General features: G+C 34.4%; 1 protein-coding gene across 1 annotated transcript; it reads right to left on the bottom strand.

The window, feature by feature from the left end:
- Positions 1 to 18,276: 18,276 nt before the first annotated feature.
- On the bottom strand, positions 18,277 to 18,674 carry LOC149547018 (uncharacterized). Its single transcript, XM_089794092.1, has 2 exons — positions 18,666 to 18,674; positions 18,277 to 18,597 (listed from the first exon to the last, which is right to left on the bottom strand). Exons 1-2 carry the CDS (start codon positions 18,672 to 18,674, stop codon positions 18,277 to 18,279), a joined length of 330 nt encoding a protein of 109 aa, XP_089650218.1.
- Between the last annotated feature and the right edge of the window lie 444 nt (positions 18,675 to 19,118).

The following is a 19,118-nucleotide window of genomic DNA, read 5'->3' as shown; positions in this document are numbered from 1 at the left end:
CCCCCATGTCTCTATAAAATTTAGCATAGGTTTAGGGTCCCTTGGCTCTTAGGAATTTGTTGCAGGATCAATCCAATAACTTTTAATTTTGCAATCATAACAGAAAAAGTATATGGAATGTGTGACATTGGAGAGAGTTCTTTCCTAAAAAATCTATTTCTAAAATTCAATTTTGGTTAAGAACATTATTAGGAGAGTACAACACTCTTACCACTATAACTGGGTTTCCTATTATTTTTATCTTTTGGGAGAGACCAAAGGATTCTTGTGATTCTCAAAGAAGAATCATCTGGTCTCTCCCAAAAGATAAAAAATTAGGAAAAGTAGTTATAGGGTTAAGAGCATTGTAGTCTCCTGATAATGTTCATAACAAAAGTTGAATTTTAGAATTGTTAGGAAAGCACTCTCTCCAACATCACACATTCCATATTTGTTTCCTATTACATTGTTTTTGCAACTTTGATGGCTCGCTATCAGTACCACAATGTTGCTTCCACATATCCATCTCTATGGTGATAGACATGTTTGATGGCTAGTCATTGGATCCACATCATATCCATTGCCTACATGTTGCATGTGTGGTGAGGTCTCCATGGTATAGTTGTCACAATTATGATGCTATATTGGCCAGTTTCACTTCAATTCATGACCACTTCATGCATCACAATTGCAACAGAAGCCCTAGCCATTGCAATTTGTGATGGTAAAAGTTTGATGTCCATTCAATGGGAGTCATTTCCTTAATGTGTCACTTGATCAACATGTTTCCATCATAATTGTGACAGCTAGCTATCGCAATTTGACCCCATATGTTGTAGTGTTATGATATATAAGAAAGGATAATTTGTGAGGATAAAATGTACAAGTAGAATATAAATATAAGATGGATATATAAGTAAAGGAAAATGAAGAGTAGGAAAGCATGAAAGAGAATCTACAAAGAACATCTTATTAGGAAGGATCCAAAGGTCAAACTAGAATAGAGATCTATGTCTACAAAGTTAGTTGCTTCTTTAATTAGGTCAAATTACTATTACTTTCTAACCATTGTAGCAAAAAATAAATATCTTAACAAAGTTGACTTAATAGTCATTTTTGTAAATCCTCTTACAAGGCAACATTTCAAGATTGAAGTGTTTAAAGACCTCTAACCAGGCCACTCCTAATAGTGTGATATAAATCCTCTAAAAGGGCCATACTTAATTGTTTGTTTTGTAACCTTCAACAAAGTTGGCTCCTAACAGGGCTCACTTCAGAGGAGTGCAAAATATTGTAACTAGTTGCATGGTGGTTTTCCCAAATTAGTTTCCATGTTAAATCTTGGTATCATCTATTTTCATGTTATTTTATTATGCATTATATTTCTGCAACTAAGTTACTAAAGGTTCTAATAGATTAATAATCATAAGATTGCTTTATCAACTGAGCATCAATAATATTCTAGTGTTAACCGAGCTCATTAATATTACATAATCAGTGAAATTTTCTATTGATATCTAAGGGACAAGGAATTTTTTTTTTTGGTTACTAATTCACCCCTCCCCTCTTAGTTACACTTGTACATTTCCAATAGCAACATCATGGGTCATTTGTGCAAGAAAGGATTTCATTTTACGATTTTGCGTCGGTTGAAAATGTTGTGCATTTTTTACATCATAAGATCTTGTTGAATGAGTTTAGCTTATTGTAGGAATCCTTTTTTCTCATTTGATGTTGCAATGTTACGTAGGCTGAAACTATAACATATTTTCATTCTTGTGTAATATTGTAGGTCAATTATGTAGTAAGGGCTTGTGCAAGATTGTACCAAGGTTTTTCTCTCTTTACACCTAGTTACAATCATGTGAAAAGTTGAAAACATATAATTTCATTCTGTGATCATGTCAAATGAGCAATAAAATCTACTACAATAAGTTAAACTCCTTCGATGCTAAAAGCACATAATATTTTTGAGTGTTTGAGAATAATTTCTACCTGTGATCATGTTGAAGGAGCAATATAATATTCCTACAATAAGCCAAACTCCTTCAATGTTGAAACGCCCAATTTAAGCTAATAATTTTAAAATGTGAAAATAATAATAATATAAAATAATAGCAATCAATTTTTTTTGATAAAAATATAATTATAAAAAAAGAATTGCCTTTTAAAACTAAATTATGCATTCTATATGTGATTAAGATAGGATGAAGTTGGGAAATCTTTCACTAACAAAGTATTCTACATTTACTTCATTTTATATGTTAATTATGGATGGTATGTATGTACAATGCTAGTTTTTGTACATATGGGCAATTTGTCAAGACGATAGTTGTGTTTGTAATTGTAGGGTTCAATAAATGTGATAGTTATATGATAGATAGTTTCAATTCTGTAGGGCTCTTAAAAAGAGGGGAAAAAAATAAACATATATGTACATAGTTAATCACACATGTACTAATAGTGGATCATTTTTAGTTTCTTTTGTGACTATTAGTGCATGAACATAGTAAGTTTTAGGTAAATATTTTGAAATGAAACCTCTCAACTACTTTGCACTCTACAATTTGTATAGAGAGATCCATGAATACCCAAAATTTGAAACCTTAACTTAAGCTCTTCACCCACCTATGGAGGTAGATTGAAAAAATTAGCAAAATTTGACTTACGACTTAGAAGTTCTAGATGTGTGGAGTTAGCTGGGCATGTAGTGGGTCTTTTCCCCTAGTGTGTAGCTTCTAAAGATATTTACAAATAATATAATGACAAATGATACGTGAACCATAAGAATAATTTTTTTCCAAGGTAAGATTGCACAAAAGAGTGATTTTTTCTACCAAAGAAGGGTTAACTTGGAGAAATTGCAAAAAATTGATTAATTGGATTTCTCTTTCCTTCTTAGACCATTAATCTAATAATTGTCATTAAAATTCCTTCATTCAAGTCCATTACATGATAACTTCTACAGTATGATACTTTATGTTGCATAGACTATAGTACTAGAAATGTCTATCTAGCATCAAAAGGGAGCTCTCACAAAACAATTTTCATATTTGTATCTTATATTTATTTTAATTATTAAATAAAAAAGGTATTTTTACAATGACCCAATTGTGGAGTTTAGCGTGTTAAAAATCTAGATATGAATGCTCAAATTTTGAAAGCGGGAAGATTGGTGAAAATCTATGAGTAAGAATAAAATTGGCACCTAGTTTTTTATTTATTGAATAAAATGAACAATTCACATCTAAGAGATTAGATTACAACATGGTTGCTGAAGAGTAACAACAATATGACATTAAATACAATGCACAAAACCATAGTGCATAGCTTGAAAGCCACATAAAGTAACCTTCTCAAATCTCTAGAATTGAAGTTGCAGAGAATAGTAGTAGAGTGATTTGTACTTATGGTTATCCTATGATTTTGACTTTGTTTTATCAGACTTAATCTTAATTAAACTTATGAATGTAATTCAACATTATGGAACCCCTAAGAGATGTAATTGTTAATGAATTTCTTTGTATGTATGTGAGTTATTGCTTTCATTGTATTATCTCTTGTTTCAATCTTTAAAAAAAATGTTTGGGAAACTTAGTGACATAATAGGTTAATTTATTCTGAGTTTCCTGGTGGGGCATTACACATCCTCTCATCTTACTTGGGTTTTGATAACTTAACTTAGCTTATATTAAGAGTTATATTTAGAAGCCACACTTTTTCTTGTATTTAATGTTAGGCTGAAGTGCAAGTCTTATATTTATACACTTTAGTTAATCTCTTCCATTTCACCATTAAAAAAATTCAATATTATTTTCTTGGAGCATTAGTGATGTTGCAATGAGTACGTGTCTTGTGAGGAAAATCTTCTCCTTTGTACCATGGTCTTGTTAAATGACAAATAATATATTTGATCCATGAGCTGTAGAGCTTACATTTCAAGGAGCCACTATAAAAGATGGGATCACCTGCCCATTGTATATGATAAACTACACAAAATATTCAATTCCTTTTTCCCATGAATTGGAATGGATGTCATCCAATTTCTTGGTTGTGATTGGTTGACAAGGAATCCTTCTTCTATCCTTTATATCATTTCAAGTCATTCTAAATGACTATTTGCTTTGATCTCCTATATGGTGGAAAATTTAGCCATTTAATATTTCCATGATAATGTGCTTCCAATCTTTGATCTTAAAATGTCTTACATGATTATCATTTCAATGTTTGTTACACCTTTTTGGTTATTGTGTAAATTCTACCGACCCTGTCACTCATGGTCTTTTTAATTTAGTCTTTTAGTGCTATTAGTTTGGCCTATTGTCTAACCATCATGATGATATAATTGCAAGAACTCGAGATTCATGAGCCAAAGAACATGGCTTTGAACCAATTCCAAGGGATTAACACATTGTCTATATTAAAAAATCTAGCTTAAGCGACCTCATTGACAAATTCCCAAGTGTTGTATATTCCTCCAAAGAGAAATTCTAGTCCACTGTGACAACATTGAGATATAGTGTTTTAAAATCTTGACTTCTAGCACTACTCCAGCTCATCATTTGATTATCTTTAGCAGCTTCACTACTTGTCTCTCGACTTTCTTCTATGAGAGCAACCTTCTCTTAGGACCCATTTGGGTGCAGGCATAGGAATGGAGAATAGGAATGGATATTAGGAATAGGAATGACTATTCCAATAATAACTATAATAGGAATATGTATTCTTATTTCCTATTCCAATTGAAGTGATGAATGGCCTCCTAGAATCTTTGATTATCTTTTTAATATAATCTATTTTAATGACCTCTGCCCCTTTATATTAAAATAAACAAATAAATTTTATGTAAATTTAAAACTAAATTGCTTTGATAATTAACGATAAGCCTTACAATGTTACGGTTGTTCATAGCTGCAACTGCTTTAAAAAATTTGAGATGCTTTGGATCATTGCTTTTTAGAAAATAGTCCACTTGAAATCAAACCTATTAATGAATTTTTGTTACATCGAGATAATAGACATATTGACTATACACTTATCAAAAATTGAAAAGCAATATATTGAATTAAGAGTTTACCATTTCCTGAACTCCACTATCGGTAGGTTTTTTAAGCTTGCTTTTAGGGCTATTCCACAAGATTTTAAGAATGTTACCGCGAACATGTTTCCCTTGGTCTATCTGTCTGAAACTGTGCTCGGATTTCCTTGTCCCTCTTTTTGACAATCGACAGATTCGAATTCCAGGCAATTTTGAAGCTGAGCTTGATCATTTTGAGGATTGCAATAATGCCACATGAGCTGTCGTTGCTAGTAAAATGCGCTGAGTCTGAGTTGTACATATTATAAAACGACCGAAACAAAACTTAGTCAAAGTCCCACGTTCTAAAGAAATGTTTGTTAAAAATTCAGAATCGAATAAGTGTTGGAAAAATTCACTATTACTATCTCCATGTCGCTGGTCAGTTATAACAAAACTGCCAGTTTGTCATACTTCTCAGCCATTGACTGTTAGTGCTGTCAAAATAATACCAGGTCCTCTGCCATGTATAAGAAAGTTAGTTTGTTTTCAACATAAATTGAGGAAAGTTCCACCTATACAAGTTCTACCAACGTATAGGTGTTGGAAGCCTCTATATATAGAGAGAGGCACTGTAATATGTAGTGGTTGTTAGATTAATAAAATATGTTTTCTTCTTTCTTCTATATATTGCAACTGTTTAGTTTTGATTCTTTCTTAAGTGTTTCTATCACTTAGCAGATCTATGTTTTCTACAATAAGAAGATACCTGCATCATGAGGCTGGATTTGCCCATGCCCCACGAACCAGTAATTCCAACAGCGATGGGAGTCTTTATGTAAGGATTTAAAAACAATGCGGCAAGACCATGCGCATAGTACAATATCCCTGTTCAAATTATACAAATAATTTGGATTTCAGGAACTTACATTAAGGTATCAAACTTGTGGTCCGTACCTTCTCAGAACATAAGAAGCAAACATTTACCGAGAGTATCAGATATTGCTGATTTGTGGTTTCCTTGTTCTTTGATCTCCTCAATTTGCTTTGAAACTGCAAAGAAAGTGGGTGCTTCATTAAGATACGGAAGTTATGATGTAAATAGGCGGCTCGGAATAAAAAAGCTACCTCTGTCTACATTCTTTTGGTTCACTTCTGTTAATCCCTTCTTCCACGTTGCATCATGAATGTCAGCCATTTGATAACCTCTGCCAAGGAGCTCTTTCATCACTGAATGTCCCCGATAGAAGCGACCGTCCTCAACAAATTGCCTTTAAATGTTTTCTTTTTCTGAGCAAGAAACTTTTGAAGAGGATCATCATTGTGGAGATTTTGGTCAGCAATGCCGAACCCTGCTGCACAGGCCCATAACAGGAGCGATTTCTCTTCTTCTGTACATTTCTTTAAAAGCGTCTTGACCAACTTTGCTTTGTCTTCGATATCTGCTTGCACTGCGTAATCAAGAGCGGTACTCCCGTTGCCGTCCCGTTCTCTGTGTTGGTGTGCACCTTTCTTCAAGAGAATTTCCACAATATCAATATCTCCACGTTTTGCTGCCTTATGGAGGGCCGTTCTTCGGACCATATCTCCTCTGCTCAAATATTTTTTTCTCAATTTATCGCCGGAAAGAAGCTCTTTTACATGGGCGGCTTTGTCTTCTGAAGAAGCAACATGCAATGGGGTCAGGCCGCTTACGGTCCACCAAATTCATCCTTAGCCCTATCTTTCTTTAAATGAGCAGCTTGTAATTGCATGAACCGGACTGTACTATCGGAGTTTCCTCTATGGTTTAATATATGCGTATTTATAAGATGTGTTAATATATTGACACATGTTATATTGACGCATATAACATGTTAAGATTTGTTATAAATATTCATATATTAAGCCAATTACATAGCTAACAATGAAACTCTTTCTCCATCAACTAATATGCCTAGCATGTTATCCTATCTGGAATTTCTCTCATAAAACATAAATACACAAGATGTATATTAAGTAACAAGAATGACACCATTTCTTTCCATTCATAATGAGATCATATTCTCTTTCCTGACTTATAGGTTCTCTATATAATGTAGAATGTCTTTTCTAAAAATATCACACATGAATCATGAAATGACCACATCTATGTACATGATAATTTACGGGTCAACATCCTTCCATGAGTTACCAGTTCCTAAACATAGTTAATAAAGTCATGGTAAAATAAATGTTGAAAAAAACTAATCTCCAGATCATATATAAAAGGATGGCCATGTAATTAGTGTTTTCCAAGGGAATTCCTAAGTGCCCAAACTATATTTGGCAGCCAACTCAAGTAAATAGAAAGTTTACATACTCAGCCCAAACTACCAAACAGTACGATCAAAATTCAATAAGGTCATGTGAGATGTTGGTAACATTAGTTTCCCATTTCACTAGGCTTCAATAAATTCATAATGTTGAGAGAGCAACCAGTTATTGCATAGCTCAATGCACAATGCATACATTCAAATCGACGCTTTTAAGTTTGGAACAGTTTTAACATCTCGAAGATAATTTAATGTTGACCAAGCTTGAGCATCTAATTACAGGAGTTAAGCAACATCTTAACTAGTGATATGGTAGACAAGGCCTATTTGGCATGGTTATTCAACTGCACATAAGAATGACTCAATATGAAGACTAAAACAATGAGCATATTCTCTTAGTTTCAAACAACTATGATTTCTAATTGACTCATTCTGGTTGTGACAGCTAAAAGATTTTTTTGCAATTTATTGCTAATTGGCCCAAGAAATAAAACATCCAATATGACAAAGAACTTCGTAACTGAATTGTTCTAAATAACATCATGTCTCAATGTTGTTTGGTGTCTCGGAAAGTGACTTAATTGGAATTCCTAGTTTGGTGGATGGAGTTAAGTATATGCAGTTTCACAACAGATTAAAATATTTAAAACACAGGTTTCCCCAACAATATTTATAACACTCATACTAGTTTTCTCCATTAAATCCTATCCTCTGACCTTGGGTTTGGATTAGTGGTGGACCCATGCAATTGCAACCTAGTACGATTTTTAACGGTTTCTCAACAAAGTTTAACGCAATTAAAAGGAGGAAAGGTGTCTTGTCATAAAATTTAATGAAATCTTGATGCATATTTCAACACCTTCCTAAAATTATACTCGAGCAACCAGTTCATCAAGATGTTGGAAAATAAAGCATTATAGAAAAGGATTATAAGTGAATTCAACATTTCATTAAGCAATGCATATCACAAGATTTGGCATGAAATACTCTTTAACAAATTGCTGATATAAAGAAAAAGGAAACATCCCAATCTGTTCTAATACTAACTAAAATGTGTAGCAAAGGAACCTGATTGAGTTTGTAGTAGGCTGAGAAGCGCCTTTCTTCTCATCTCTGCTTCCCAAGTACCCAATTATTTCTTCCCTCTTTCCCAAGTCTGCAGCCGCCGCCAATAATCTCCCCAAACTCTGGTACCCCCCTGCTTTATAGTGAATCCACAGTCATTAAACACCCGAAGTACCTGATTGGCTCTATCTATGGATTTTCTTCCGAAGAGACTGGGCTCTTTGCTTATCAGTATTGTGATTTCAGAGGAAGAAAAATAGCATTCCTCGAGCAAGAAGTCTTCATGGCATTATGGCAGCGCTGTCTCTTTTCTTGTATTTGTGGATTAAAATATTTCTGCTTTGTGGGTATGGCTTCACATGATATACGCCATGAAATTTTTAACGAAATGAGGACTGTTAGGGGATTTCTTGCAAAGGCAGAATGAAAATCAGGCAGCGTCAAAGCGATTGAATGTAGAGACGTGGAAGAAAGATGAGATACCAGCAATGCAGGTGGAGAAAGAAGAGAAACCTCGGCGTCATAAACTGAGCAACAGCGAACTAAGCAATCCATTCAGTCTGTGTTTCCAGCCGTAATGTGTGGCCCTGTTTTTCTTGCCTTTTTTGAGGTTTTGTCATCTTTGTAATTAGAATACATGTATCTTTTGTTAAAAATAATGTTTATTATAGTAGCTGGGCATTTAATGCACAGTCCAGAACTTTCTACTTGCTTCTTGGAGCCTCTCTCTTTGTGCAAAATTTGAATTTAAAATTATGTAGAAATCTCTAGAGTGCTTCCTTTCTTGAAGCTTCTCAAGAACCCTCTAGAAATATGTATGAGCTCTATAAATAGAGCATTCCTCTCAGCTGTAATAACAAGAAGAAACTTTATAGCTCTTTGATATATTTGAGTTTTGCTGCTCTGTTTTTAAGCTCTGTTTTTATGCTCTGCTTTTCTTTCTTTGTGCTGCTGTTTTAATTCATCATGGTATCAGAGCACTTTCAGTTCTTTGGGCTGTGAATATATGATGCTTTTGGAATGAATATATGTGTTTTCTTTGTGTGAATCTTTACATTTGCAGGCTGTAACTAAGGAGTGAACAGCAGTTTGGTTTGGGACAAAAAAATTACATCAAAAGAAGGATATTGCAGCAAAAGAAAAAGTTTTTTCTTCAACAAATTGGTGAGATTTTTTCAATTTCAAGCTTGGGTGTTCAAGTTTTTAAATATCTTTCATTCTCATCCAAAAAAGGGGAGAGAATTTAACAATGGAATCACTTGGTGTGACTTTGCCTACAGTTAAATTAAATGGAAAAAATTATTATGATTGGGTATCTCATGTTGAAATCACTCTAACCCTTCAAAATTGTTATGATATTGTGACTGGTAGTGAACAAAGGCCTACGAATCCAGGAAATGATCAAGATAATTGGGATAAAAGGGACAAGAGGGCAGCAGCACTAATCAAGCTTACACTTTCAGAAGAAGTTTTTCCAGAAGTTCGTAATGAGAGAAGTGGAGTCAAAGTTTGGGAGATTTTGAAAGATTTATATCAAAATTCAGGTGATGTATGGATCTTATCTCTCACAACTGAATTATACAATTTGAAATTATCAAGCTCACAAGAGATAGTCCCACATTTAAGTAAGTTAAAGGAAAAGAAAAATGAGCTTGCTTCTCTTGGAAAAGATATAGATGATAAAGATTTTGTGCAAATTATATTACAAAGTCTTCCAGGATCTTATCAATCATTTATAAGGGGTTTAGATACTGCAGATAAATTAAAAAGTATTAAATCAGAAGAATTGTGTGCTAAGTTGGTTCAAGAAGAGAAAAGACAAGTTAAAGAAAAAGAATCATTTGATGGTGAATCTCAAGCATTTGTAATGAAAGGAAAACAATATTATAAGAAGTCACAAGAAAATGAATCTAAAGAAAGAAATTGGAAGAATGAAAATAAGAGTATTTCATATATAGATCATAATAGAAGTAAATGGAAATGTCATTATTGTGGTAAAGTGGGTCATAAGGCAAATGAATGTTTCAAGAAGAAAAGAGATGTAGAAAAGAAAGTAAATAATTATCCAAAATTAGGAGATTCTAAAAGAAATGCATTTTGTGTTGCACTTAAAGAAAATAATACTTTCAAAGAAGATTGGGTTATTGATTCTGGTGCTACACAACACATGTCTCATAATGAGAATCAATTTGAATCAATAAGTGAAAATAATGTAGAGAAAATATATTTGGGGGATAATAGTGCTTTAGAAGTTAAAGGGACTGGTAATGTCATAATTGATAATGGTTTGTTCAAAAATGTGAAATTAGTCCCTGAATTAAAAACAAATCTGCTTTCAGTATCTCAAATTGCAAGTCAAGGACATAAAATAGAATTCTACAATGATAAGTGCTTAATCAAGGATGTCAATGATAATTATAGAGTCATTGCAATTGGTAAAATGGAGAATGGTTTATATAAATTTCAAGAATTTACTTCTAAATGTGGAGATAAACATATGTGTGCTATTGCTCAATATGATGATATGAGCAGGATATGGCATGAGCGTTTGGGGCACATCAATTTTCAAAGTCTCAAGCTTATGGAAAAATTACAAATGGTGCATGGGCTGCCAAAGATATCATTAAGCCCTAAGGTGTGTGAAGGATGTGCAATGAGAAAACAACATGTGGAAAGTTTTCCTCAAGGTAAATCATGGAGAGCAAAAACTCCTCTACATCTAGTCCATAGTGATGTAATGGGTCCTTTCAAAACATCATCAATTGGAGGATCAAGGTATGCCCTCACTTTTATAGATGATTATAGTAGAAGAATTTGGGTGTATTTTCTACAAAAGAAAGATGAAGTGTTTCAAAAGTTTAAAGAGTTTAAAGCTTTGACTGAAAAACAAAGTGGAAAGTACTTAAAGATACTAAGAACTGATAGAGGGACTGAATACATGAATAAAGCTCTTTTAGATTTTTGTAAAGAACATGGCATTAAAAAGGAATCAACTGTCTCTTATTCACCCCAACAAAATGGTGTTGCTGAAAGGAAAAATAGAACTATAATAGAAATGGCTAGGTGCATGCTTCATTCTAGAAATCTAGAAGCTAAATTTTGGGCTGAAGCAGTTCATACTGCCGTATATATCTTGAATAGAACACCTACTAAGGCAGTTTTGAACATAACACCAGAAGAGGCATGGAGTGGAAGAAAGCCTACAGTATCTCATTTTAGAATTTTTGGTTGTAAAGCATATGCTCACATTCCTGATGAAAGGAGGAGCAAACTTGAAAGGAAAAGCGAGAAGTGCACAATGGTTGGATATAGTGAGGAATCGAAAGGATATAGGTTATACAATCCTAGAACTAATGAAATCTATATTAAAAGAAATGTATGGTTTGATGAAGATGTTAAGAATGATAATTCTCCAACATTATCTTTCTTTCCAATTTTGATTGATGAAGAAAATTCTACTTCTACCAATAGTCAAAGTCAAGGTGTGCAAACCACTACATGGGATGAGACTCAAGAAAGTGATAATGAAAATCCAAAGAAATTTAGAAGCATCAAAGAAATTTATCAAGAAGGTCCTAGATATATATTTGCTAACTATGCTCTTATGACTAAGGTGATGCAGGTTGACACTCCAAACACATATGAAGAAGCAAAAGGAAAAGAAGAATGGGAAGCAGCTATGCAAGAAGAATACAATTCTTTGATGAAGAATGGAACATGGGAACTAACAACACTTCCAGAAGGCAAAAATGTGGTTGGTTGCAAGTGGACCTATAGAACCAAATTCACATCAGATGGAGCTATTGAAAAATACAAAGCAAGGTTAGTGGCTAAAGGTTTCTCACAAGAAGAAGGTATAGACTATACTGAAACCTTTGCTCCAGTAGCTAAGATGACTTCCATTCGTACAATAGTTGCTTTAGCTGCAAAGTTTGGTTGGAAAATTTTTCAAATGGATGTAAAAAGTGCATTTTTGCATGGTGACTTAAAAGAAGAAATTTATATGCAACAACCACCAGGATTTATTAAGTATGGAGAAGAGAATTTGGTGTGTAGATTAAGAAAATCACTCTATGGTCTCAAACAAGCACCAAGGGAATGGTACTCAAAAATTAACAAGTACTTCCTAGAAGTTGGATTTAAAAGAAGTAATGCTGATCCAGATGTGTATGTAAAATATTGTGATAATAAGGTTGTTATCATTGTATTGTATGTGGATGACTTGATTATTACAGGAAATCACGCACATGATATTGAGATAATTAAAAATCAACTCAAACAAGCTTTCGAAATAACTGATTTAGGACTAATGCACTATTTTTTGGGTATGCAAGTATGGCAAGAAGAAGGAAGAATCATGCTCTCTCAAACTAAATATGCTCTTGATGTACTTAAAAAATTCAATATGAGTGATTGTAAACCATGTAATACACCATGTGAAATAGGAGTAAAGTTAGGTGCTAACTCTACTCAAAAGAAAGTGGATGGAAAATTATATAGGCAGCTTGTTGGAAATCTTTTGTATCTTACTATAACTAGACCAGATATTGCATATGCAGTTGGTATTGTATCAAGATACATGGCAGATCCACACATTGAACACTGGAAAGCAGCTAAAAGAATATTAAGATATATTAAGGGTACTTACCAGCTTGGCATTGAATACAAATATGGAGGAGAACCTACTTTAGTTGGATATACAGATTCTGATTATGCAGGTGACATTGATGATAGAAAGTCAACTTCAGGATATATCTTCCATCTTGGATCAGGACCGATTTCGTGGAGTAGCAAGAAGCAATCAACAGTGTCACTCTCATCTACAGAAGCTGAATATATTGGTTTATCAAAGGCATCTCAAGAAGCATTATGGCTTAGGAGGTTACTTGAAGAATTGCATCATCCACAAGACTCTCCAACAACAATATTTTGTGATAATCAAAGTACTATCAAGCTAGCAAAAAATCCAGTATATCATGCAAGGTCCAAGCATATAGAAGTGCATCATCATTTTGTTCGAGATCTAATTGAAAGACAAGAGGTGGAGCTTCAATTTTGCGGAACAGAAGATCAACTTGCTGATATATTTACAAAAGCATTGTCTATCGTAAAATCTACGAAATTTAGAGATCTATTGCAGCTCAAAGATGTTCCTACTCTCTCCAAATAAACATTATGGGGGGGTGTTAAAAATAATGTTTATTATAGTAGCTGGGCATTTAATGCACAGTCCAGAACTTTCTACTTGCTTCTTGGAGCCTCTCTCTTTGTGCAAAATTTGAATTTAAAATTATGTAGAAATCTCTAGAGTGCTTCCTTTCTTGAAGCTTCTCAAGAACCCTCTAGAAATATGTATGAGCTCTATAAATAGAGCATTCCTCTCAGCTGTAATAACAAGAAGAAACTTTATAGCTCTTTGATATATTTGAGTTTTGCTGCTCTGTTTTTAAGCTCTGTTTTTATGCTCTGCTTTTCTTTCTTTGTGCTGCTGTTTTAATTCATCAGAATACATGTATCTTTTGTTTTAGTTATTTAACTGTTTTTCTTTACTGCTCAGATTTGTTAAAACTCCCGTCATGGCTCATAATGAAATCATTATTAAACGTCGTTCTGTTCTAATTTAAGTAAAATAATTTATTACTTTAATCTAAGCAAGTTTAATACCGAATTATATGTTGTTCTGTTCTAATTTAAGTAAAATAATTTATTACTTTAATCTGAGCAACAGTTTAATACCGAATTATTCGGTGTTTCACTAAGTGAGTCGTGACACTCTAACTTCAGAAGGCCCCGGCAGAGTACTTCATGTACCTTCAAAGCCACCTCGTGAAGGGCAGTCGTCCCTCTTCTGTCGTGAATGACCACCATCTTTTCAATATTTTCTTTAGTTTCTTTATATATTTTGAAAGAAACAATTTTAGTTGCACTATCCTCATCATCACCCATGGCAACCAAATACAAAGCCGTTCTTCCATCGTCATCGCAGTCACCAGCTGGGAGCTTTACTCCCTCTTCAAACAGGAGAGATACAATTTCTACTCAACCAACAAGTATAGTACAGCGTAGGAGCTGTTGCTTATTGTTGTCCGGTTATAAAATCATTTCAATTTTATAAGTCTAATTTAATTTTTGAAACTTGTCTGGTTTTAAGCTTTAAATTAGCCATTTTATCTCTGACATTTTGTGAGTCTCTAAATCTCCATGTTTCTGGCTCATTACCAACTCCGTCCAGCACTTGAAATTTTTGAAAATTGACTTCTGAGTCTCAAGTTATTGCAGGTTAATGGAGAGTCCCAAAATATGTGTTTTCAAGTTTATCATTAACCATTAATCTCTCAAGAAGGTTAATGATAACTTTCAAAATCGCGCATTTTGGAGTAGGTTAATTAACCTCTCCAAAAATGCGTATTTCTTAACCTCTCAAATAGGTTAATGATAATTTCCAAAATGTGCATTTTGGAGTAGGTCAATTAACCTCTCCAGAAACACATTTTTCTTAACCTGTATAAGGCAGTTATTAACTTGTTTTAAAACTCTCTCATAAGAAATTAGATATGTACATGAGAGCAATTGGCAATAACATGGCAATGATCGAATGGAGTTCTTGAAAATTGATCAAGTGCAGTAAGAGATATTTTGATTTGTGTGAGCATTGTGGAACCTTCTTAAAAGTTCAGCTTAAGTTTTTCTACTCTTCAATGCTAGATACTAGCTTGGCCATACAACATGGTATTGAAGATTAATAATGCCACATCTGCATGATAACTGGAGATAACTACCTGCCTTTCCCTGGAGATAAAGCCAATCATTCAAAGCCATCACTATTGGAAAATGGAGGAAAACAATGTGCCAGGAGGTTTCTTACCTCAATAATAGCATCTTTATATTATCATAGAATTGTAGATTTCTCCCTACAATTCTAGGCTAAGCATGTTGATAAAAATATAATGGTGTGCCACCTCACTCAACACATTGCCAACCCATGATTCAATTTTATTGGAATTAGTTTCCACCTGCTGTTATTGTTCCTTTATAGCGGCAGGGTATTTTTAAGTTTGGTAAAATGGATGATATAAGTCACTAGCACATATGATAGACAACACGCATCAACTCACCAACTTTGTGAAAAGATGCCATCATATGAGTGTGTATAGGAGAATGCATTACCATCTTTATGCTGGCAGGGTAGAAATAGTTTAAGAAAAAGAAAAAGAAACTGCGGCATGCATATTAATTTAAATGCACCATTCTCTCCATGTGAGTAGGGTGGAGACACTTTAAGAAAAGATAAATTTGTGGTTTATTAAACAGTCCCGCACCACCTTGATCACCTCATTGCCGATCATGATATCACCTAAGTTTTAAACAATTTTTTTCAACTAGCAGTTTTCCTATTATCTTCAAGTTTGCAATACTTAACACAAAGCGTCAAGAATGACATCTTCAGCTCAGTGTGTGTCTTGTATTTGATGAAATGCCTGAAAGAGATGTTTGTGCATGGACTACCATGATAGCAGACTATGCAAAAACCGACCCTATAGAGGAGGCAGTCAAACTATTTGACAATATGAAATAAATAGGGGTTTCGCCTAATGGGTAGATTCACCTTTGCCAACGTTATTTCTACATGCACGAACTTGATGTCTCTAGAAAAGGGGAGGAGATCCATGAAGAGATAAGATGAAATGGGTTTGAATGCACTCTTAGATATGTATGTTAAATGTGAAAGACTAGACAGTGCACGCCGTGTGTTTGACAAAATACCTCATCAAAATGTAGTATCATGGAGTGCCATGATTGCAAGCAGGATATGCATCATGACGAGATCCTGAGGAGGCATTTGGGTTGTTTGGTAAAATGAAATTAATGGGCATTCGTCCCAATCAATTCGCTTTTGTCAGTGTTCTCCTTACTTGTACAAGATCTGGGTTATCGAGAAAGGGGATGGAGATCCATTTAGCAATAATAAGAGGTGGATTTTATTCTAATGTGATCATCATGACTACACTAGTGGATATGTATGCGAAGTGTGGGAGCATGGAGAAAGCTCGTGAATTATTTGATGGAGTGTGGGAATGAATGGTTATTTCATGAAATGTCATGATTGCAGGGTCTGTAGTGAGTAGAAATGGAGGAGTTGGCTATCTCTACATTGTGATAGACTTTGAGGGGCTTGGCAATTTTGAGCGAAGCAAACAAGAGGATATGCTTCTCTCTGTTCTCAATGCTAGCAACCTTACAATATTCAACAAAAAGAGTCTACTTTCAACCACTTCCTGAGTGGCATAAATCTATTGGAGCAGGACAAGAAACTGTTCAAAGGCTTATTTTACATTGCAGTAAAGGATGTTGATGAATCTGATGTAGATGGCCTTATCTAAGAATTTCATGAGAAGATATCACAAATATCCAGCAGGTCTCAGGAAAACTTCATGTTAGAAATGTATGATCGGAATTTCAAAATTGCTGCTATTGCTCTTTATAACCAGGCTGAATATTATCATGAGAGCTTGATGGAATTGGTACAGACGGTGTACAAAACAAATTCTCGCTATGAAAATGGTTCTATTTTCTTGAAAGACCTTAAGCCTTTGCATGGATCTGGCTGAGCATGAAGGTGGTCACAACTATAGAGAGAAAAATCATACATGTGGACAGACATGTCACTTGTTTGAGAAATCATCAAATTGTAACAAGTTTTGTTCTCTTGAACCTGAACACCTTGATAGTCAGCACAAATACAACTCCCCACAACATAAATGCAAGATGCCATGTTCTTTAAAAAGCTGCAACAATCCATGTGCGGTGGTAGTTGAGCTTGATTATGAGCAGCATCAATGCCATGAAAGATATTGCCCCTAGCCATGCATTATAAATTGATGTAGTAGGACATGTGGACTAAAAGATCATTTTCATTGTGTAGAAGATCCAAGTGTAGAACATTTATTTGGAAGTGAACATGCACGTGAAGAGAAATTCAGGATAGATACTTCACAGCTAATCTTAAGATGGAAAATGTGTTCATTCCGAACTATGAACCAATGATGATCATCCTGGATGCTTACATGGCTTTCCAGGATAGATCAATTGTGTCCGGGTAGATAGAGTTAGTAGTTAGAAGAATTAGTGATTGTATATGTAATCATCTTTAGAAACTCTAGCTAAAGTTTTGTTTTTGCAAGTTTCCTTGTATAGGTTAATTTTCTTGAGGTTAATTAACCTTCCAAAATTATGTATTTTGGAGGTGGTTATTAACCATGAAGAGGTAGTTATTAACCTCTATGTCTATATAAGGACATCTTTTGGCTTTGTAAAAAGGACATTTTGGTTAGAAAAATAAGGGAACACTATGCTGAAATTTTGATCTAGAGATAAATTTTGGAAAGTATGTACACTTTTTATCTCTGAATTGAAAAATCTCTATTGCTTTCTTGGTGCAAGGAAATGAAATGAGATGTGCTTTGGGTTTCTTATTTTAAAATCCAAATTGTTATATGTAGTAGTAGACATTCTCATGGTGCTATGCGAATGTTTATGAATGATAATGAATGTACTTGGTAATACTAGTTGCCTTCAAGCATAGTTCTTGATCACCATTGTTATCAATCTTGTTTACTGAAGAAAGTTGTGAGGGCATGTGGTGCATTCGTCCTGAATGACTTTCTCCTAATCTTTAAAGTTTTAGATTCTTTATTTGAAAATCCTTTTCTAAATCCATATTTTATCTTATGAGGGAGCTGCCCCTCTAAATGCAGAGGAAGGCCGCATACCAAGGGCCTATCCAATTGTTGTGAACGGTTTGCCACACACTCCGTTGGGTAAATTCTACTGTGAAAAATTTGTTTACCAACACTTATCCACTAATTTTCTAAGATAAGCTTCCGGCTCCTTTGTCTTTTATAACAACTTTGTCGTTGACTATTATTCCTGGTTGGTGACTGATACATCTAAGGCTGTGCGATATCTGTAGTCTTTTAAAGCAAGTGATTCAGTGACAAGTGAACTTTTCAGTAGCACATCTGTAGCTTTATCTTTCCCTCCTTCAACTACGTAGCACAGAGGTATCATCTTGTTTTCATCTTGAGCATTCAGAGAAGCACCCCAATCAAGAAGCAGTTGACAGATGCGTGAGTTTCCTTTCTCGGAAGCCTTGTGAAGAGCAGTCCTCCCTCGATCATTTGCGGCATTGATGAACTTACGAATACTTTCCTCAGCACATCCCCGTAACAAAGCTTCAGCAACCTATACCCCCACATCTTCATCCCGAAACTTGGCAACTACGTATAAGGTCGTTTTGCTTCTGGACTTACCGAATGCATAACATCTTTCAGGATGATCGCCACTGGTGTAGGAATACCCAAGGATTGCTTAATCAATCCAAGTTTTTGTTTTATTGTGGGCACGCCTTAAGGTCATTTTGGAAGTAGTTTGTTTATGGTCATATAGACCATGTTAGTAGCACAATATGGTTTTTGTTTGATGAGTCTTAGGACACTTGTAGGTGGTGCAATTAGGGATCAGTAAGATGTAAAAGCCCCTGGCAAAACTGAGGATAATGTCAGCATGAGATTAATAGGGTTTAGGATGGGTTAGAATCATGCTTTTACCATAGTTAAGGTCTTTGGTGAGGTTTTGGTGAGGTTTAAAGAGCAATGGGACTCATTTTGTTTAGTTCTGCAAAAACTTGTCAAAAATATTTAAAAGATGTAAAAGTTACATTGTGCAGATTTGCAACTTTTAAAAGTTGCTCGGATAACATTGTC

Source organism: Cupressus sempervirens, chromosome 7 (assembly GCF_028749045.1).
Source record: "Cupressus sempervirens isolate cs-2001-9-10 chromosome 7, ASM2874904v1, whole genome shotgun sequence".
Classification (NCBI taxonomy): Eukaryota; Viridiplantae; Streptophyta; class Pinopsida; order Cupressales; family Cupressaceae; genus Cupressus; species Cupressus sempervirens.
The sequence above is the reverse complement of the archived record's forward strand: the minus strand, read 5'-3'. Positions and strand labels throughout refer to the sequence as shown.